The sequence below is a fragment of the Euprymna scolopes genome, chromosome 9 (assembly GCF_053919585.1).
Source record: "Euprymna scolopes isolate OS-2025 chromosome 9, ASM5391958v1, whole genome shotgun sequence".
Taxonomy (NCBI): Eukaryota; Metazoa; Mollusca; class Cephalopoda; order Sepiida; family Sepiolidae; genus Euprymna; species Euprymna scolopes.
In genome coordinates this window covers 150,480,514-150,505,017 of record NC_136490.1, presented here as the reverse complement: position 1 = coordinate 150,505,017, position 24,504 = coordinate 150,480,514, and the positions used below count along the sequence as shown (strand labels likewise).

Here is a 24,504-nt window from a genome sequence, read left to right as displayed (position 1 = left end):
TATGGATCTTGTATGTTTGCAATCAGATTTCCGGTTTTCAACATCCGGTTGCGCATGCGTAAATAGCAACGTCTTCAATCCGTTATTCCAATTCCGGAATTTTTATATCGCTTTTAATACAAACAATTTCATTTAATTTGATCAAATAGTTATTTATATATACAAATAATACATAGATTCATAGATAATTATAATATATATTATAAAATCTATTTATCTATGAATCTATTAATAATATGAAATATTACCCTATACAATTTATGGAAAGAAAACACCTCTCACTTTCCCTCTAATAGATTTCAACACTCCTACTCCCTCTGTTTTCGTTACGTACGCGAGAAATAGTTACGTGGATAGAGTTATCCCCCTTAACTAATGCAGACCTTTTTACTAGAGGGCGTTATTACAAAAAAAATTCTTTTTCTTCTTCCCATGTTTTTTAAAGTCGTCTGCTTACATTTCCAAACGGAAAGCTGAATCGGTAAATGCACACATTTCTATTACATTAAATAGTGTTTTCCTTTACACAATGGGTACTGAATGTTTGCTTAAATTAAATGAAAAAAGTTACATTTTATTTTCATTTTCTATTTAAAAAGCCATTATTAACATGTGGAGAGTGTTTTTTTTATTATTCTGTACTTTCAACTAACAATTTCATTTAAAAGATGATATATCAAAATTTGAATTTAACTATAATAAGGATTATGATACCTGTTCAGTGCATAAGTATGACCAACCACTTATAATTCAGTAACTGTAATTTAAAAAAAAATAACAATTATAATAAACAGAACGACTCATAGAAATCTATCTATATTCTTTTTTCATTTCAATATACTTTCATAGAAATGCTTCTGTTATGTAAAAAAAAACTATTTTCTTTATGCCACAAGTGTCACGCTCATACATGAATTCCATAGCTAATATAACGTACTGACCCAACGGGTCACGGGTGGTCTAGTATTTTATATAATTGTCATTTTTATTGACAAGATCAAAAAGCCTTTGGCCCATTTCAGATGTCAAACTTTCGATTCCATCTGTTGAAATGTCTTTGGCAGCAATCAGAATAGCATTCAAGAGGTCATCCTTGGAGTTGTACTGCCTTTCTCCGGAGTAAATATTTTGTTTCAAGATGCTCCACAGATTTTCGATGGGATTTAAATTTGGAGAACAGGCTGCCCATCGCATTATTTTCCCATATCTGACAAAAACTCTCTCCAAATGTTCAGTGGCTATCTTTGCAGAATGAGACGGTGCATTATCATGCATGCATAACATCTTTTTCCGGAATACCAAATTCTTCTTCTTGTGACAGGGTTCTAAGTGTTCCTTAATGAAGGCAATGTAGAGTTTGGCGGTAATTTTCGCTTCATCTGTGACTGTGAATAGTCATACCAGCTCATCGCCAATGATTGCAGCCCAGAACATCACACCACCACCTTGGTTGACGCCTGATCCTTTGGGGACGTAGACCGTCATTATGGTACCATCCTCCCCTCCACCCATCGGGTCCATCAAGGGTCGCTCGACACTCATCGGTGAACAAAACAGTTTGAAAATTCACCTTCATGTGATCTCTTGCCCACTCCATCTTCTTTTTCTTGTGGATATCCTCAGGATACGGCAACGAGTTGATTTCGGCACATCAGGAACGACAGCTTTTTCAAAAACTTGTTTGCTAGTTTCAAGTAGGTTACGGCGAACTTCTCTCTTGATCTTGCTCATTGTTCGACGTGACAGATATGATTTCTTACGATTTTTAGTCGCGTACAAGCGACTCTATAAGTCACTCCGTCGGTCGGTCGGTCGGTCGGTCGGTCCGTAACACTTTTGTACTTGGCCTTTTTGGTTAAGATCAAAGGTCTGTTGTTAATAAATATCGTTCTTAGCTTTTTAAGCTTTTCTTGGCCTTTTGGCCAAGATCTAAGTGCAGTATCTGTTCCGGCAGATACTGCAAGCAATGACTATATGTGGGGGCAACACCATATATAAGATCTTGGATCAATGTAGGGGCAACCCTTCATACCAATTGTCAATATCTAGCTCCCCTACTCCCCGGGGAGTTGGTCCCCATTTCCCCTTCACTCCTCACATTTAAAATCGGCCTTGTGCCTAATTTGCTCGGTGGGGGAGCAAATAAATACCCTTTTCTTGGCCTTTTGGTCAAGATCAAAGTGTAGTATCTTTTCTGACTACATGCTGTACTTATGTTTGTAACTTTGTGATATGAAGTGAGGGATCACTTTTCTGTATTGATTTAATGTGAAATGATCACCCACTTTACAACCAGTCAGTCTCAAAGCCAATTAAGTCATTCTTCAGATCATTCAAGTTGTTTTTGAAGGATTCCAGTTATTTTTTAAGCATTCAAGTCATTATTAATGTAATTCAATTCATCCTTAAGTTAATTAAAGTCATAGTAAGTCATTTACTTTTTATTTATTTAAGTACTTTCAGCCGATTTTTCGGTCATTTTAGTTTATCTTTAAGAATTTCATGTCAATCCTACATTCACGCATTCATTCATTACATGAGAGCACGCGACTAATAGCTATCGGCCTTGTTTTGTCAGAACGTCCATTGCAAAGTTGAGGGTTAGTACAATATTTTTTATTGTACGATGATCACGGTGTAATTCTTTGGCAATTTCTAAGGTGGAAATTTTATTATGGAGCCTTTGAACAATTTTAGACTTCTCAGCTTGACTTACAGCACTTTTACGTCCCATCTTGCATATAAAGTTGGCACGCTGGAAAAAAATTCAAGTCACCAAAATGGCTGCTGTTTGCTCGCTATTGCGCAGATCATGTTTAAAATGTAATATCTGCGCATGCGTTTGAGTTGCTGTATAACGTACGGAGTTTCACGAATTTTCATTGAAAACTATCAAAAATATTTATTTGCATATAATTCTGGCACGGCATGTGTATATATATATATATATATATATATATATATATATATATATTACTAATCGAAGCTTTTTAAATTGTATCATAATGGAACTGCCTTCTATTTTCTGCTTATTTTCTGGTAAAATTTGCTTGATACTTGGACGTTTCTTGAAATGGGCTTTTTAAATTTGTTTTCTTCTAATAAAAGGAAACCTTTTATCCATGGTTTTGACAACATTTCAAGAATACTTGGAGTAACATTGTTTTTCTATGTTTATTGCAGAAACATTTAATAAAGATTTTTCCCGAAACATCCGTAAACATCATTTTTGTTGGATTTTTTTTTTTACATTTGAAACCGGTTTTAAATACTACGTTGAAGCATTTGAATGTTGATACTTTATCGCTTTATTCTTTCATATAAAACTTTTAAACTTATTTTTTTTTATTGCAAATCAAGCACATGAAGCATATTTTATGAGAATTTTACTATGATTCCGATTCTTTATAAATCTCTAAATATTTAACTACATAGTTGTGTTTTCTCTGATTACCGTAAAAACACACATGTTAAATGTGCAAATATTTTCCTAAACGTAAAATCTTAAAGTATATGAATGAACGACTATATATATATATATATATATATATATATATATATATATATATATATGTGTGTGTGTGTGTGTGTGTGTGTGTGTGTGTGTGTGAGTGTGTGTGTGCGTGTGCATATGTGAATTTTTATGTACGACTATATATACACACTTACAGATCTCTCTCTCTCTCTCTCTCTATATATATATATATATATATATATATATATATTGTCTACTCATCAATGAAACAGCTGTTATGGAAAAAATCCAAGAAATAAACGAAGGTTATAAAAAAGAAAACGTGAGTTTTAAATTTTCAAAAAAATTTTACACTATATATATATATATATATATATATATATATATATATATATATATATATATACTAGCATTGCAGCCCGGCGTTTCCCGGGTGTTTGGATGTGTATGTTGAGCAAAAAAAAAAGTGGTAGTAGGAAGGCAGGCTTGAACCCGTACCGCAAACGAGGAAAACAACGTTCATGCTGTTACGACCACCACCAAACCGGAAGCGACATTTTCTAAAATTAAAGCTAGACAATCTAAAGGAGAGGATAACTTAAAAAAATATCGGTAAAAAAGTGACATCCCCCCCTGTAGAAAATTGCCTAGTTGAAGGGGAAGATATTAATGCTTTTAACCAATTTTTTCGATATTTGTCGTATGAAAGGTAGAACTTTAAAACGATACTGATCTTGGTAAAATCCGTCGCCTCTATTGAAAGTTTAAGGCAGACATGCAAACATACATACATACATACATACATACATTTATATATTGGTAACTAAATATTTTCGACCCAAACTGATGAAAAAGCTTGCCCTATCTCTGAATACGCTTTATGTAAAATTTCAAATATTTAGACCATAAATTGTCTGAGTAATTTGGAAGAGACCGCAGAGGTCATTTTTTTTAAACTTTGACCCCTATTATGACTCCTTAAGATTTATTGTTTTCGGCTCAAATCAAGCTATTAAGTTATATCCATGTCCAAGGAACCTATATCTAAAGTTTCAAGCGCGTAGACCCAAAATTGTCGGAGGAGTTTGGTAGAGTTCTCAAAGGTCAAATCGTTGAACCTTGTACTCCTTAATCGACAAATTTCTGGCCAAAAACCAATCACATCGATTTTCCCAAATCTCAGTACCCTGTATATCAAATTTCGAGTCTGTAGACTAAAAATTGACAGAGTTATTGCATAGGTAAATGTAAACACACACACACACACACATACGTTCACTTTTATATATATACTAGCATAGATGTCCGGCGTTGCCCGGGTGTTTGGATGTATATGCTGAGAAAAGAAAATGGTCAAATTTTTAATTTAACCCCTAATATGACCCCTTAACATTTATTCTTTTTGGCTCAAATTGAGTTATTAAGTTAGATCCAGTTCCAAGGAACCTATATCTAAAATTTCAAGTGTTTAGACCCAAAATTGTCGGAGGAGTTTGGTAGAGTTCTCAAAGGTCAAATCGTTGAACGTTGACCCCTTAACAGGCAAATTTCAAGCCGAAAACCGATCTCGTATATTTTCCTAAATTTCAGTACCCTGTATATCAAATTTCGAGTCTGTAGACTGAAAATTAACAGAGTAATTGCGAAGGAAAATGTACACAGACACACAGACACGTTCACTTTTATAGATATACTTGCATTTCAGCCCGGCGTTGCCCGGGTGTTTGGATGTGCATCTTGAGCAAAAAAAACAAACAAAAGTGGTAGTAGGAAGACAGGCTCGAACCCGTACCGGAAAGGAAGAAAAGAACGGGGTAAAACATAACGTTTATGCTGTTACGACCACCGCCAAACCGGAAGCAACATTTTTTTAAATTAAGGCTAGACAATCCAAAGGAGAGGATAACTTAAAAAAATATCAGCGAAAAAATGACCCCCCCCCCCTGTAGAAAAGTGCCTAGTTGAAGGGGAATATATTAATGTTTTTAGCCAATTTTTCCATATTTGTCGTATGAAAGATCGAACTTTAAAACGATACTGATCTTGGTAAAATCCGCCGACTCTATTGAAAGTTTAAGGCAGACATGCGAACAGACATACATACATACATTTATATATTGGTAACTAAAAATTTTCGACCCAAACTGATGAAAAAGCTTGCCCTATCTCTGAATACGCTTTATGTAAAATTTCAAATATTTAGACCATAAATTGTCTGAGTAATTTGGAAGAGACCGCAGAGGTCATTTTTTAAAAAAACTTTGACTCCTATTATGACTCCTTAAAATTTATTGTTTTCGGCTCAAATCAAGCTATTAAGTTATATCCATGTCCAAGGAACCTATATCTAAAATTTAAAGTGCATAGACCCAAAATTGTCGGAGGAGTTTGGTAGAGTTCTCAAAGGTCAAATTGTTGAACCTTGTACTCCTTAATCGACAAATTTCTGGCCAAAATCCGATCACATCGATTTTCCCAAATCTCAGTAACCTGTATATCAAATTTCGAGTCTGTAGACTAAAAACTGACAGACTTATTGCGTAGGGAAATGTATACAGACACACAGACACTGACACGTTCACTTTTATAGATATAATAGATAGATAGATAGATAGATAGATAGATAGATAGATAGATAGATAGATTAAACAAAAATACATATGCATACATAAATATATATGGAAACAATTTTGTGTTCCCTGTAAACGTTTTACGCAAATATTATGCAAGGATACATCATGTAGAATATCTGCATGAATACAATTACACGTAATAGTTAACTCTAGATGATCATCCCTTAAGAAAATGGAAAAAACTAATAGGGAATTAATTAAAGTGAATGTTTAAAAGAATATACAAATAACCTAGATCGTTTGCTAGAGAATGCAATTCCACTAGCCATATATAAGAAAATTGTATTTTCTTTTTTAATAAATAGAAAATAGGGTTTTCAATATGAATATCAATACACACAAAAGAAAAACGAATTTATAGTAGTAAAGATATATATATATATATATATATATATATATATATATATATATATATATATATATATATATTTATATATATATATTAGTGATGGGACGATTCCAATATTTTTTCCGATTCTGGTACAATTACCGATTCTGTATTAAGTTTCCGATTTCAATACAATTACCGATTCCGACTCTTTATACAGTGCCGGCAAAAAAAAGTCCGCGCTTGTAAATTTTTCAAAAACTGCAAAGTTAAGCTAAATGTAATGTAAATGTTTAAATAACCTATTTGATTTGTCTATATATATATATTTCCTCTAATAGAGCAGGTTTGCACCACTCTTATGTACCATTATGAAGTTTAAAATCAAAATATAATAATACTAAACCGTATGTCTAGTATATTTAACTTTTGATAAAAAAAAATATTTCTTGATTTGACGGCTTATGCTTAAGTGGTCTTTAGAAGAAATTGAAAGTTGGGGAATTTTTTTGCTTAATTTGTGTCTAATGACGATGGAATCCAATTCATAAATATTTTCATTTTCGGTACTTATGCACTTTTGTTACCGTGCTGAAATAACAACGTTATTATTTAGAAAGCCATTCTTAAAACAAGGTGGAGAGGGTGTTTTCTAACTATTCTCTACTTTCATTAACAATTTGATAAAAAAGATATTGTAAAACTCGAATACAACTTGAAAATACTATTTTAAAAAAATAGTGCGGTAACAAAAGTGTGTAAGCACCAAATTTTCAAATAAAGGGGTTTATTTGCTCACATAAAACTCTTTAAAATGCTCAAAAGAAACCGAAACTTTAGGAATATTTATTAATTGATGTCAAATACCTATTGCTAAAATTTCATAAAACTCTGAGATAACTGAATTATATATAAATATATATATATATATATATATATATATATATATATAATTCGGATAATGGTTGTGTGTCCACCCTACGGATAATAATAAATTCTTCCACTTATTATAAAAACCGGGAGAATATGTTTTTCAGCGTTAGCACTAGCTTTGCACAAGTCATGCGCATTTGGCAGTCAGACTGGCGTATAACCACGTTCTTTATTTGTTTTTCTTTTCTCTTCAATATACATGGTGACCCCCCCCCCCCAAAAAAAAAACGTGATATCTCTATTATTTATTCACCGATTGCCCTTATTTTACAGGACATGGCAGAATCAACGACCGTGAGTACACCAAGACCCCAATGGGAGCTGGGACAAAGAATACACTGTGTTAAATTTCGTTCGGACAAAACACTCAGAAACGAGGCCTAATTAGAGTTGGGCCCCGTTTTTTTTTGGGGGGGGGGTCACCCTGTATTTGCTCTCACAAATATCGAGTTACGTTTTTCTTCTGGACCCTTGAGAAAACAACAATAATTTTTAATATTTCAGCGTCATTTGATAACTGAATATACTCATTTTGAGAAATGTGACGCTGTTTAGTTATAGACAAACGCCAAATTTAAATTGTACTAATAAATAAAGTATACTAATAACTGTTTTCTGTAAAGTTATGCATTAGTAATTTGAGTCTCTCTTGTAATACTAAATGAAAGATTATATACAGCATAATCACATTGACACACTGGTTCTCAATTAGATCATCGGTTAAGCCACGTTGAACGATGCCAGTACCAGGTGAGTGACCATTTGGGAATACCAGGTGTTAGAGAACATCAACACTTCCGCCACTTAGATAAAACTGGTTGGGACGTAAGACGGAGGCTGGTTCTGGGCAAACCAGCTTCACTTTTAAACTCCCAGCATGAGTCATCCAGATGGTCTTCATCGTTCCGATGGATGAAACACTTTAAATGAAAGGTTACACTTAAATATATCGTTTTTTTTTTACAAGGTGGTCACCACTTATCAAGGCCTGGGGGCCACTCGGGGATAAGGGTTATTGCGTGTACAGTACGTTAGTATTGGAAATTTCATAAAGTGTCTTACTTAAGGGGGCAGTTCATCAGGAATTTTTTTATGTTGGACTTGAAGACATCCAGGTTGTAGTCAGGTGGGAAACAGACAAACGGAACAGAGTGCACTTCTAAGAAAGAAGGCGTGCACTTCTAAGAAAGAAGCTTTGTTCATGGAATCTACGTTTTGGTTTTGGCACAGAGAAAGAATGTGGAAAATTTTTGACAGTGGTTTCAGCTAGACGGGTGTTTTTCGTGAAATATTGGCAAGGGGAGGCCAGAGATTGGAGCTCAGACGAACACTCGCCATGAAAGTAACGATAAAACAAAGACAGACTCGCAACGTCTCTCCTGTGGTACGTCTCTCCTGTGGGAGAGAGGTTGCAGGGAAGAGAAAAGGGCATCCCCCACTAAGCCACAAAGCCTATTTTGTACTCTGTCAAGGCAGGATAGGCTGTTTTTAGCAGCTCCTGCCCAGATGTGGCAGCAGTTACTGAATTTTAGAGATAAGGATTGGTTATTGTTTGAATTGATCGGACTATTATTCTCATCTTGAGTGTAATTTTCGCAACGTTTCGGTCGATGTAACCTCCGAACTTCTCCAGGTGTAGCTTGTCGAACTCAGGAATGTTTCTGACGAACTTAGGAATTTGGACGAAATTTCGAGTGGAACTCTTTATTTACTTCACAGGGATAGCATGCTCTCGTTCCGTCAGCCACGACTGGATAGAGGTTCTAAGTAATTTGCAATTGTATTTTTCGGTCGCCCACACTGAGAATTGAATCTTCAACCATCCAAATTCCTAAGTTCGACAGAAACATTCCTGAGTTCGACAAGGTACAGCTCAAGAAGAAGGTTGGAGGTTACATCGATCGAAACATTGTGAAAATCACACTTAAGATGAGAATGGTAGTCCGAATGCAAAAGTATGTGTTGTTTATTATTGTTTGATGTTTTTTAAAACTCATAAGAAAACTATCGAATACTTACTCGGCGTGTGCTTGGAGTTTGTTCATTTGGTCATAATCTTGCGATCTCTGTTTCATTGCTTTCAGAAGTCGATTTGCAACGAGTGCTGCCGGTAAACCTTCCTAAAAAAAAATAACAAGATTCATTATTATTTGTACTCTTTATGAGTTCTTACACAGGAAAGCATCAAAGATTACTCACCGGCAACAACGGGCGCTTCCCTGGAATCTGAATGAAATGTCTCCCTAAATTTTCCAATACTTTTTTCAATAATTTTTCAGGATTGTTCCTAGTGCTCCTACAGTTATTAATATTATATTGCCTTCCTTCATATTTCATATTCCTTTAAATTCTTTAACGCGTTTTGTGTATTTGCTTCATTTTACCATTGTTTTGATCTTCACTATGTGGTCTGCTGGGACAGCAAAATCTAAAATTAGGCATTTCCAATATTATTTGTACTCACTAGGAGTTCTCATCTAAGTCATCATTAGAAATTACTCACTGACAACAACTGGTGGTGTTCCTTGGAGCCTGGGTGACAACAAGTCTTATAGGATTTTCAGTATTCTCTACCTCTTTTGGTAATCTTTGCAAATGAGTTTGCATTATCACCACTGATACTTCTCGCTAGCCATGGCCATTGGTCTTCACTGGAATTTAAGTGGTAACAAGCCTCTCCAAGTTTCCAGTCCTTTTCGCACTCATTCAATGAAGGTCTGGTTAGTGCTTTCTCTCCTCAATCTTTGTATCCTCCTTGACCCTTAGACTATTTAGTGTGGCACTAGTCGATGCCGACACTACAATATTTGGTGGAGGGCGGTGGATTTCACATCATACGAATATTATTAGTAATATCTCACTGTCAATTTTCATTTCTTTGAGTCTGAGTGACAAAAAAATCTCACCAGTTTGCTAGCACTTTCCTTTTTTCGATAATTGTTTAAAATATTTTCTGCATTTGTGCAACAGCCGTTTATTATTGATTTTTTTTTTTTTTGCATTGGTCTTCTTTGGAATCTGACTACTAAAAAATCTACTCAAGAGTAGAGAACTCTGTGCCATTCTAGTAGAGATCCGATTAGTGCCCTTCCTTTTCGGTCTTTCCTTTATAATAATTGTTTTGTAGTCGAGAATGGTGCTACCACATGTATTTTACTTTTCGTAGGTTAATATTTTATAAGTGGGTTAAGCCTCTTTCTACTCTCCTTTCGTTTGATAACTGTTTTATTATTTATGAATTCATTTAATTTCTCGTATTCATGAATTCAGTTATTTTTTAAATCATCTATTCTTCAATTCGCCTATTCTTCAATTCACATATTCTTCAATTCACATATTCTTGAATTCTCACATTCTTGAACTGATATATTTTTGAAATATTCCACGCTCTTGCTGTTGTTTAAATGGCAGCCTGATTCTAAATGTTATTTTCCCATCAAATATTTTCAAAATATTCGATGTTGGAAATTGTTTTGAAAGTTTATCGCTTTCTTACAAAAACAGTGAGCAAAAGCAAAAAAAAAAAAAAAAAAAAAAAAAAAAAAAAAAAAAAAAATCAACCCAAACTAAACTAAAAAGAAAAAAAATCTAAAACAAAAAAATGAATAAATATACAAAAAAATTAATTAAAAAGAATAAAAAGCGTAAAAAGTAGCTAAAAAGCAAAATAAACATGTGTACCCCCCCCCCAAAAAAAACTAAAGGATAAAATAAAAAAAAACAGCAAAAAAAGTAAAAATTACAAAAAAAGAAAAAGAGAAAATGTAAATGGAAGTAATAAAAAAGAAATTCAAAAGACAACAATTTATGACGTCAATTACCATTCCTTCTTTCCAAAATAAAAATGCCATATCTGTTCGGTTCATTAAAACAGCCCACAAGAAAAGTTCATTCGCCGGATTACCTGTAAAATGAAAAATAGAAGAGAAATATTAATTTAATTGTGTTCTTTAATTGTAAAAAAAATTGGATATAAAGATGATTAAATGGTTAACGACATGAACTGATGGCCTAGGTGTGCCAGGTTCGAATCCAGTTAATTCCAGAGAAAGGATTTCTTTTTGAAAATCAGTGCATTAAAATTGTGTGCACTCTAGTCTATAAAACATGCCTGGGCAGTTCCGTAAATATTCTCTGGAAGGAGCGTATTAGGTGATTAGCAATAATTCTACTTTATTTAGCAATAAACTACTTTACCTTCAAAGCGCGGTAACGCCTCGGAGGGTGGACGTCCTAGAATAGCACAAAACTATACCTCAGCTCAACAGAAGCAAGGTCACCAACTCAACTCTAACCCTGACCTCAGCTCGGCAGAAGCAAGATCAACAACTCAACCCTAATCATCATTATTATCATCGGCATTGCTGTTTTAACAGAATCGGCGACCATTGTTCCCCAAGTTGTAGAGCCATGGTAATCTTGAGAATACAAGTAAAAACGCTAGGTTTCCGCTGCTTTCCGTCTTCATTCAGGGGCGCGTCTCCACCTATGAGTTAAACGCGCTCCCAAATACCAACCTGGAACTTTCTACGACTCGGAGCGGTACATACAGTACCTAGCCTTCTCAAATGGTCACCCATCTGATACTGGCCAGGCTCATTATTGCTTAACTTCGGTGATATGGCGAGAACCAGTGTGTGAACGTGAGTGTGCCGTATACTATCAATGTCTAATAATATCGTCAATTAACAATGTTTCATTAAATCTCTCCTTTATATACTTTTGATAGCACAAATATTGCATTGCATATAATTTTCATTGAGTTAAATTATAAAATATTACCCATATAAACAGGCAGAAAGAAATAAAGATTTTTTTTCAAAAGGTGACGTCACATACTTGGATTGTTCGAGTCGTACAGGAAGTCATCATCGCTCATCAGGTCATTTATCAGATCAGCCACTTTCTTGATGTCAATTTCCCTGCACTGTAAGAACAAAGACCGTTACTTCATAAATACACATATACCCTTAGTATGCAAACATTATTAACCCACAGATACTATTTTTTTTATTAATAATATTAACATATAAATGCAATTGATATATAAATAATATTATACACATATTGTAAACATATCATTATCTAGCCGTGATAGTTTCACAGCGATCGCCATAGAGCCTTGTAGTAAGACCGAAACGTGATTCAAACGAACGTTAAATAGCAAGTGGTTTAATTGCTACCCTCTTTCTTTCTCTGCTTCGTTTGGATTCACCCTCTTTATCACTTCCTTAAGCAAGTAATTTTTCACAAGAACGTTTGAACTCTAAGTATTTTCAACCAATGAAAATTATTTCAAACTTAAAAAAGTAATAAGTCTATGTCAAAATAATAAGCCGATGCGAACTTAGAAACTTCCATGAGAACAATGATCAAATGAGATTTTCTCCAGACTTCTCCAGCTGGCCGTGCACGGAAGAATTCAAAAACGTCTGCTCAATACTCCTCCACCCCGTGCTTTTAACCGGAGAGAGGCGAAAAGAAACACTTCAGTAGCTCATATACAAACCCTCTCCATCTCACACAAATATTCCTATACAAGCGAGAGTCAGGCGAACAGAAACGAATTGCTGTACACACGCTAATAACAATAAGGTAAACCAACGTACAAACATACACGGTGCCACGCTGCCAAATGCTCACATATGTATATTACTTACATATGCATATTATTTACACTATGGACATTTAAACGTGACTATTCAACTTTTTTATGAAAAACGAATTTGCATAAATGAACATTTGCTAATTAAAATACTTTTTATTCTTATAAAATAGTAATATAAAAATGTTTTGTTATAAAATTTCGTTTTTCTCAATTTTTCATTCACACAAAACTCTGTTCATTTTTTTAGTTATCACTTAGTAACTGGTGGCCCCTTTTTTCGTCCATGTTTTATTTGCTTCCATTTTTATATGCATGCCTGTATATATGTCTTTCATTTTATTCCTTCGTTATAACCTAACATTTAAACCCAAATTATATTAATTGTTGGTGTTGAAAATGGTTACTACCAAATCCAGGGATTACACCACAGCCTAATCAACAGGCATCTATACAACATATGCAACACCATTCTGCAAGGATGGCGTAACTACGGTGGCCCATGTTTGGTCATAAAGAAACATCTATTATTTTTTTTATGAAAATCGCTCAAGGCAATGTGTGAAGCCACTTGATGTAAGGAGCTAACACGAACCAAAGATGATTATCGCAAAGATAAGACACGCCTGTTGGCCTTAGTCTTGAAAATACCAAGGTTATAGACAGAAGGAAAACAGTGAGGAGAATGAGAGTTCCATAACTCTGCAGTTGTCGGAAAGAAGCTACTGGAATAGAAAGCTGTATTACAATGAGGCATCAAAACAGCGAATTAATGGAGACCACTAGACCAACGAGTCAAACGAGCTGGAACAAAGGAAGCAGGGATTAGATCATACAATTTTGAAGAACACATGCCATGATAGTATTTATTAAAAAAAAGACTGAGACTAGCAAGATCACGTCTGTGAAAGAGAGGTTTCAGTGAAGAAGAAAGTGTGCAGACCAATAGATACATTCTGCAGTTTATCCAGAACCCTCAAAGACACACCAGAAATATGACGACAGTACTCCATAATTAGTTTTATAGAGCTCGCCAATGCGAACAGATCTCCAAAATGTAGGATTGATTTATGAATTAAGGCAAGTAACAAAAACCAAAACACAGAATGTTTACACTTGAATAAAGACGAGATGAAGGAGTTTGGATGATTTTCCAAAATAAAAAAAAAGCAAAAATGGGATGAAAAAATAAATACACAACAAACAAATAAATCTTATCAGGGGCAAGCTTAGTTACTTTTCTATATGCCTGAATATGCTTTTTTGTGTTTTAACTTATTTTAAACTGATTTTTATGTTAAAAATAAAGGTAGTGTAAAACCTGTAGAGTTAGAACGAAAAACAAAACGATGATCTCATGAAACCATAATCGGCCTCGATAATCGCTCAAAAATCGAAAATTAAACAAAATACTAATAGAAACACATCCAATGAATGTCACCAATTTAATGTTCTACTAGTATTTTGTCTAATGTTCAATTTTTGAGCGATTATTGAGACTCGAATGAAACTATCATTTTGTTTTTCGTTATAACTCAACAGGTTTTATTCTTAAATAAAAACACTTTAAAATAAGTAAAGACACTTTAAAATAACGAAAAACACTTTAAAATAAGTAAAGACACTTTAAAATAACGAAAAACACTTTAAAATAAGAATAAACACTTTAAAATTAGTTAACACACTTTAAAATAAGTTAACACACTTAAAAATAAGTTAAAACAAAACAAAGTTTAATGAATCAGAACAGGCGACTCGAAGTCCACAGCAAACAGTGTCAGATAAAAATTATTTTATATTTCTAAAAACAAATAAATATTTCATGAAGTAATAATATCTTTTATAATATTAACAAATATATTATTTCATGAAGTAATTACCATTTTATAAGACTAAAAACAAATAAATATTTCATAAAGTAATATATCTTTTATAATACTAAAACAAATAAATATTTCATAAAGTAGTATATCTTTTATAATATTAAAAACAAATAAATATTTCCTAAAATAGTATATCTTTTATAATACTAAAAACAAATAAATATTTCATAAAGTAATATATCTTTTATAATATCAAAAGCAAATAATTATTTCATGGAGTAATTAGCATTTTATAATACTAAAAGCAAGTAAATATTTCATAAAGTAATATATCTTTTATAATACTAAAACAAATAAATATTTTATAAAGTAATTTATCTTTTATAATATTAAAAACAAATAAATATTTCATAAAGTACTATATCTTTTAGAATATTAAAAACAAATATATATTTCATGAAGTAATAACCATTTAATAATACTAAAATCAAATAAATATTTCATAACGTTATATACCTTTTATAATCCTAAAACAAATAGATATTTCACAAAGTAATATATCTTTTATAATACTAAAAACAAATAAATATTTCACAAAGTAATATATCTTTTATAATATTAAAAGCAAATAAATATTTCATAAAGTAATATATCTTTTATAATATTAAAAGCAAATAAATATTTCATGAAGTAATTAACATTTTATAATTCTAAAATCAAATAAATATTTCATGACGTTATATACCTTTTATAATACTAAAAACAAATAAATATTTCATAAAGTAATATATATTTTATAATATTAAAACCGAATAATTATTTCATGGAGTAATTAACATTTTATAATACTAAAAGCAAATAAATATTTCATAAAGTAATATACATTTTATAATATTAATAACAATTTCAAAACAGTGATACAATAAAGTTTTATTTATTTTATGCTAAAATAATCAAGTATTACTAATTTTTTTGTAAAAGGTATTTTTAAATATATTTTTTACTAAACAGGAAGTTCAGCTTAGTAAACAGAACATATTTTATATAAATGCAAAGTTTTTATCTGACACTGCTTCCAGCGAACATAGAGTTTCCTATTATTTTTGATCACTTTCGTGCCGCTGCAACTACTGTCAACATTTTCACCACACTTTATCTGTACCTAAATCTAAACGCAAATTTTATGAATAAAGCTTCTCTCCTAGAATTGCCCGTCTGTGGAACTTTGTACTGCGGTTTTGCTTTCTGGCTGACTACAACAATATTTATTATTCTATGCAAAAAAAAAAAACAATTACATATAATGCGACATTTTATCTGATCGTTTGCTGCGGATTTCGAGTCATGTGTTCCTCTTATTCTTCAAAAGTTATCCAAGTAGGTAGAAGAGTAATATAGTTTATCTTTAGTAACAATTATTTGTTGTGTTGGTTGGTTGGTTGGTTGGTTGGTTGGTTGTTTTTGTTTTACGGCATATCAACCCTTTTCGGGTTATTTAATGCCGAATCCAAAGATTTTGAAGAAAATTTTTTTTAATAGAATATATTTGCTGTTTTCAAGTCGGTTTCTATTCAATCCATAGTTGGGACCTTAACAGGTACTACCACTCCGGGTCAGAGTGGACCTGGGAGCAATGGTAATTAAAGGGTGGCTCCACACTCCCCAAAGCCCACAAGCTGGGGCCTCACCACTGGATATAGTTTAAGGTCATATCCAGGACCCCCATTGAGGGACTTTTACCCTCTGCAGGGGGGCAGTCGGCGTATTCTAATGCCCCACCGACAGGGCCGTATTTGTTGTGTATTTATGTTTTCACTCCTTTTCTGTTTTGTTAACTATTCCGGGAATAAGCGGTTCTTTCACTACAGCGGCGAGAGAATAGACATTAACACATAATATTTTTAATGAAAAATGAAAAGTTTCACCTTATCTTTACTTACATTGTGGAACAATGTTTTCTTCAAGGATGTTTTCACGGTCTACAAAATGAGAAGGAATTTGTATTAATTTATTCGTTGCTAGCACTCATTACCCGGTGTAATCTGGGAGTTACGTTGATGTTATTTTAATAATACAAAAAAAGACAAAAATGTAATATAATTTTAAGTCAGAAAAAAGAAGAATTTAACAAAGTAATCAATAAAACCGAAACGGAAAATCATTAAATCTATCTTAATGCATTTCAGTTTCTTATAAAAGAAGTAATACATTTTACTGAAATATTTCTAGAAATTAAAATAATACTTATTAAATGGTATTTAATAATATCTAATAAAAAAGGTTTTGTTTTACGGCATATCAACCATTTTCGGATTATATAATGTTGAATCCAGTAATTTTGAAAAAAATTGTTTATACTTCAAGTTCTTTATATCTTCAAATATTTATTCATTGTGTTTGGTTTGGTTGTTTTGTTTTACGGCATATCAACCCTTTCCGGGTTATTTAATGCCAAATCTAGTAATTTTGAGAAAAAAAAATTTTTATACTTCAAGTTCTTTAGTTCTTCAAGCATTTCTTTGTGATGTTTGGTTTAGCCATTTTCTTTCATAGTACATCAACCCCTTTGAGTTATTTATGTTACATCCAGTTATTTTTTTAAGGTCTTTATTCTTCAAGATCTTTGTGTCTTCAATCACTAATTTGTAGTGTTTGGTTTGGTTGTCTTGTAGTGGATTTTGTCGGTTTTTGTCGTTTTTTTGTTCCCTGCCCTGCAGCACGAATCAGTTTGAACAATTGTATAGTAGTTGAACAAACATCACTATTTTACATATAGCTGGAGGAAAAAAATGGGTGTTTAGATTCTTCACAGCGATATTGATGCATAATCGAACAAAATAAACTCGATAAGATTTGAATTCAAAACAGCCAATCCCATAATCTACGATTGTATCCATTTTTTTTTTTTTTTTTTTTTTTTTTATTACATTTTCACCCCAAACAAGGCACATTGCCACTTTGGTGTAGGAGGCTACTATCAGGGGAAACATCTACTGGGGCACTATGTAGGGATTAGGGCAGCGAGATGTTGGTTCACGTTGGACTTGAACTTATGCATGTCAGTACAGTTGGGTAAGCAGTGACCTGGAATGGAATTCCAAAGTCTAGCAGTTCTGGGGAAGAAACTACTGGAGTAGAAAGATCTTTTACATCTAGGGATCTCTACAGTGTGGGGGTGGGATTTTGCAGCTTGTCGGGTCTGTCGAGGGTGTTCACGTCGTGGGGGCACAAGTGCTTGCAGTTCTTCAGAGCATTCACCATTATAATACTTGTAGAACAGGCAGAGGGATGCAACGTTTCGACGATGGGACAGAGGCTGAAGTTTTGATGCCAGTTTAGGGCCTATCAGATTTGCGACTCTCTTTTGAACCCTGTCAAGGAGAGAGAGACTAGTAGCCGATGCACCGGCCCAAATATGACAGCAATACTCCATACATGGGCGAATAGTGGCCTTATAGAGGTACAGGATACTTTCGGGTGTTAGAAGTTTTCTAGCACGGTAGAGAGAGCCCACCTTCCTCGCAGCGGCCCTGGCAATGCCCTCGATTAAACCAATTCCATTACGTGTGTTGTTTATTCTAGTAGCAAAAAAAAAACAAATCGGTATCAGTTCTTTAGTCATGGCATATACTAAAAAATATCTTATGCGAATTAATACTTAATAATTATTATTTTTCTGTTTAACCATTTAAAGTCTTTAATCTCGTCTGTCTAAGCATAACTTGTATATTCTACGCTCATATCTTTCATTGCCACTCGAGTAGCATTCAAAAAGTGGACAAGTGTTATAAATTATTTGAGTCACCCGTAATTATGAGCCTTTATAAAAATAGGACCATCATATTTATGGATGATCCAAATAACTTATGACTTTTCCCTATTTTTCCTCGATTTGAAAATAACCGTATAATAATGTATTTATGAACATCAAACTCATAATTAGGGTAAAAAGTGACCCTATAAGTATTTATTTATGAAAATAGGACTCTTTTAAAATGGGTTAGTGTTCATAAGGATTAAGACACAATTATAAGCTATTTGGGTCACTCGTAACTTATAAATGCTTGATTTACATAAATATACACTTTTGATTTGTTTTCGAGACAAAGAATTTTGATATCGTATATTTTGCAATGTTATTCAAACACAAAGAATAATAGATGAAAGCCAACAAGAATGGAAAGTCACTTACTTTTTGGTAAAGTTCTTCCAGTCGCTCTTTTGTCACGAACGTCTTCAGACTGACTCCATACTCCAAAAAAAGTTTCACAAAATCAACTCGGTCGAGAAGCAAAGCTGAAAACATCAAGTTATCCAATGTCCCCGTCTAGTAAAAACGCAAAAACACCAACAATTGTTACTAATTTCAAATGAATATCAGTGAGAGCAATATTTAAATGTTATTGTCTTGTTTTTACGTTCTACGAAACGTCAACGATCGTTGGATCATTTCATGACGAAATCGCCATGCTAGAGCAGGGGGCAAAGGCTTCCTGAACCCATAGACACTCGGCATAAAATAACCCAAAGGGTTGGCATGCTGTAAAATCCAACAAAACAAACAAACATCAAACGAAAATGAAATCATGTTCTTTTTCTAGGGCGACAATTTTATCGTTCCACCTTGTATCCTTTTTCTCCCTTTTTCCCGTTTCCTGAGTTCTTAATTTGTTTGAGTCCTTATAAACTGTCACTAACCGTTTAATAACCCTTTTTATGCAAATATGATTCAATTCATATCTGTAGTTTATTCTCATGCATTAACCTGGAAAATTTATTGTATATTTTGTAGACGTCTTCCCTCTGATGAGAAGAATTGCATTTTTCGAAACTACGCAAAATAAGGGGTTTCTTGTTTATTTGTATTCTTTGTCGGATAATTAAAATTTTTTAAACCTTCCTTACACGTTATAAATTGATTTTAGACCTTAGACCCCATAAGCCACTATTTTTTAAATTTCCCTTTGAAGAAAGATTCTTAGATTTGAAAAATCATCTGTTCTCATGTCCATGGTATTATAAAAACCGAGACACCTCGAAGGCGTATGGGTCTGATCTCATCCATACTATATTAATTAAGAAATAATCCGCTAATCCCTGCCTTCTCCAGACTTTTCAACAAATGCCTAGCCGAGTCTTGCTTTCCTAATAGCTGGAAAATTACTTCCGTGGTACCAATATTTAAGAATTCTGCGAAAGAATTGGCCCATTCAATGATCGTCGCATCAGTGTCCTACCCCTCTTCACTAAAATCTTGAAGTTAATCAGTCAAACACTAGTCCAACATCTTGAAAATGCTAAGCTTCTTTCTGACCAACAGTATGAATTTAGGCGCCCGTTCTTCTGCTGATATTTTAACCATCATTTCTGAATGCACATACCATGTACTGAATAAGATAGGGGAAGCTATGGTTGTAGCTCTTGATGTATCCAAACTCTTTGACAAGGTCTGGCATAAAAGGTTCTCATAAAACTTAAACCATATGGTATTTCTGAACAAATACTTAACATATTCAGATCATTCATACACAAGAGAAAAAGCCGGGTTGTTCTCGATGGTCGTACGTCTAAGCAACATAATATTAATGCCAGTGTATACCAGGGGTCTATCCTTGAACATTTATCATTCCTGATATTCATAAATAATCTCTCTGAAAAAATTGTGTCCGAGATGACACCATCGTTAATGACACCACGCTCTATAATAAGCATGAGGAAAAAACGAATGTACGCATATCAGTCTGCAGTGGAATGGAGCCGTAAGTGTATGGTAACATTTAATGCTACTAAGACTAAGCTTCTTTCCTTCAACAACTACAAAAATCCTTCTCAACCATCGATTGTCATGACAAATAAAGCCCCACCTGAAAGCCCATCCTTCAAAGTTTTCGACTTACCAACACACCCAACATGAATTGGAACGAATACATTGAGGAAATTGTCAAGGCTGAGAAAAAGAAGATGGGCTCCCTCTACCATGCTAGAAAATTACTCACACTAAAGCGCATCCTATATCTTTACAAAGTCACAATTCACCCATGCACGGAGTATTGTTGCCACATATGGGTTGGTGCATCTACCACTAGTCTCTCACTCTTAGACGGGATACAAAAAAAAAGAGTCTCATATCTAATAGGTCCTGCACTATCGACAAAGCTCCAAGTTTTGTCCTATAACACCCGTGTGCCTGTTTCATTAGTATTTAATGAAATGTGCTTAGAAGAACACCCGTACCCCCATGATTTACATATTCCCGATTAATTTGATGAAGCATCAAAATTTCACCCCATTACTTTAGAGGTTCCTACATATCGGAAAACTTTCTACTCTAATAGTTTCTTCCCTCGGACTGCTAAACTTTGTTTCCTGCTTTCCTGACTGCATCAGTTTAAATGTAATGTGAACAAACGTCTCGCTTCTTAACTGCATTCAGTCCCCTGTTAGACACAATCTAAAGTAGTAGCTCGTTACGTTTTAAGTGGAAATATGCCTTGTTTGAAGTGAAAAAGAGTAAAAATTAAATTGAACTTACATGCAGCAGTTGGTCTTTACAAATGCCCAATGTCGGATAATTTTGGTGGTTTTACGGGAACTGTGGTTTCAACGTGATTATAGCCGTACTAGCAGGTGACCCGACCTTGACCGGGACTGAATGATGATCAACGAATATTTCACACTCCCATCTTTTTATTGTCTTCGAAATCGATGAAATAGATCATTTTTCAATCCAATTGATTGATTGCCTGCTCTAGCAAGGGATCCATCGCAGTACACTAGGTGCACATGCCTCTTGTAGTGACTTAGCCACAATAGACTGTAGTCTACATTGCACTGTAGAGAACCTAATGTTGATTTTATAAAATTATTCTGATATATAATGGCTTGAATATAAGCTTAAAATGCAAAAGTTAAGTATCATGCTTCAACTGTGCTCTAAACCGAAACATTCATTTCGAACGCACATGTGTCATATCAAAGAACCTACTTTTGATTTTATCTGTCGAGCCTTTTGGTTGTCGTAATAAAAATTCTCAAATACGCTTGTGATATTAGCAGTGGCGGCTCGTGCCTGGTGCTGTGGAACTGCAGCACCCCTAAGTCATTTCTACTCAATATTATCGATACACGTTAAAAAGAATACGTTTATTTTCTTCTTTCTATGTGATAATATATGCTATTAATAATTATATATATATATAAATAATTATATATATATATATATAATATATATTATATATATATAATATATATATATATATAATATATATATATAATATATATATAATATAATATAATATAATATAATATATATAATATATATATAATATATATATATATAATATATATATAATATATATATAATATAATATAATATAATATATATAATATAATATATATATATAATATAATATATATATATAATATAATATATATATATAATATAATATATATATAATATATATATATAATATATATATATATATAATATAATATATATCTAATATATATATATAATATAATATATATAATATAATATATATATAATATATATAATATAATATAATATATATATAATTTATATATATATAATATATATATAATATAATATATATATATAATATATATAATATAATATATATATAATATATATATAATATATATATATAATATATATATAATATAATATATATATAATATAATATATATAATATATATATAATATAATATATATAATATATAATATAATATATATAATATAATATATATATAATATATATATGATTTATATATAATATATATACAATATAATATATATATATAATATAATATATATATAATATATATAATATATATATAATATATATAATATAATATATATAATATAATATATATATAATATATATATAATATATATAATATAATATATATAATATATATAATATATATATATAATATAATATATATATAATATATATAATATAATATATTGTTAAACAGCACAGCATTTTCTTGTTTGACAATTTTCCGTTTTATTTTTTCCAGTTTTCGAATAATCCTTCTTGTGTTATATGTAAAATGGTGTAAAAGTGTTCCGTAGTCTGCGAGCGCTTTTGGCGTTTCCGCCATCTTCAGGCTGGTTATATAAAAAGTCGTTTTAAAATTACGTCGAATGATAAGGTCGTGTTTTAAAATTACATCGTACTATAAAATCGTTTTTGGCTTATGTGGGCTATTTATATACAAATTTATTGGACAGCTTTTTTTTTTTTTATATACATTAACAGAGGCATTTTAAAATATTTTTGCTGGATAGAACAAAGACAGGCTCGCTACGTCTCTTCTGTGGGAAAGAGGTTGCAGGGTAGAGAAAAGGGCATCCCCCACCAAGCCACAGAGTCTATTTTGTACTCTGTCAAGGCAGGATAGGCTGTTTTTAGCAGCCACCGCCCAGATGTGGCAGCAGTACTCCATCTTTGGACGTACTTGGCTCTTATATAGATAGAGAATTGCATCATTAGTGAGATATCTTCTGGAGCGGTAGAAGGATCCCACCATTTTCGCAGCGACCTTGGCCACAGACTTGATGTATGTGTTCCATTTAAGGTCAGGAGTAAAGGTCAAACTCAGAAGCTTATCAAAACATGGGGCCTCCCTTAGACGAGAGCCATCCATTTCAATTGATGCCAGATGGGGATCAGAGCGTTTATGATGTAGAGATAGGAGCTTGGTCTTAGATGCATTAAAGGTAACCAGCCACCTCTTTCCCCACTGAACCACGCGCTCAAGATCAGAGGAGAGAGAATCAGAGAGAACATCATCATTTACGGCCTTTGATGTGTTGACTACTTCTCAATTTATTGTGGATTCCAGCAACTTACTCATGACACACAGGAGACTTATTGGTCTGTACTGAGAGTGGGATGACATATCACCTGAATTCTTAAATACAGGGCATACTGATGAGGTTTTCCAGGGTATTGGGAAGCACTTCTCCTTAAGGCAACGCTTAAACAGTTTGGTAAGTATGGGGGAAAGTTCTGGTTGTAATTTTTTTAACACTATAATTGGAATACCGTCAGGACCAGTTGCTTTACTGGAGTCAAGGTTCTTGATTAGCTTGGCGACCTCACGCACAGATATTTATATGTTGCATAGCGTGTTGTCTGTTATAGGAGGGAATATAGGGAGTTGATGGCCTTCGTCGCACAGGGTAGAATTTGCCGCTAAGTTTTTGGCAAATAGTTTGGCCTTGTCGGATGCTGTCGAGATGACCTCTGGTCCATTGATAATGTTTGGGATAGAACGCACGTTTCTGTTCAGGATCCTATTTGCCATTTGCCAAAACTGGTGGGAACCAAGCCGCTGCTCAGCTACTTTGGATTTAACGGATTGAGCATATAGTTCTCTTGCATTTTTTATTACTCTTTTACAGTGGTTGCTGGCGGTCCTGACTGCAGCTTTAGTTTCAGTGCATTGTAGTTTCTTTTGTGGGAACTTTGAAACTCCCTTTTGGGGACCGTAAATATTTAAGAAAACCTTAGTGAGTCCTACAGACTTTCAATCAATCATCATAACATGAATGGCAAGAAGAACCGTGAGATTTTATCTAAAATAATAGATTGTATTTTCTTTTGTGGGAACTTTGAAACTCCCTTACGAGGACATGATGAAAAAGATGATTCAGTAAATCCATACTTGACTGTCTT

General features: G+C 33.1%; 1 protein-coding gene across 7 annotated transcripts in view; it reads right to left on the bottom strand.

Moving 5' to 3' along the window:
- LOC145284908 (transient receptor potential cation channel subfamily M member-like 2) overlaps positions 1-24,504 on the bottom strand; it is a 297,757-nt gene that overhangs the window by 87,004 nt on the left and 186,249 nt on the right. For all 7 annotated transcript variants that reach the window (XM_080133985.1, XM_080133987.1, XM_080133990.1 and 4 more), the window contains 5 exons: positions 18,990-19,124; positions 16,738-16,776; positions 12,209-12,296; positions 11,191-11,273; positions 9,389-9,489 (listed from right to left, as the gene is read on the bottom strand). In XM_080133985.1, coding sequence (XP_079990111.1) covers positions 9,389-9,489; positions 11,191-11,273; positions 12,209-12,296; positions 16,738-16,776; positions 18,990-19,124 — 446 coding nt within the window. The remainder of the gene's footprint in view (positions 1-9,388; positions 9,490-11,190; positions 11,274-12,208; positions 12,297-16,737; positions 16,777-18,989; positions 19,125-24,504) is intronic.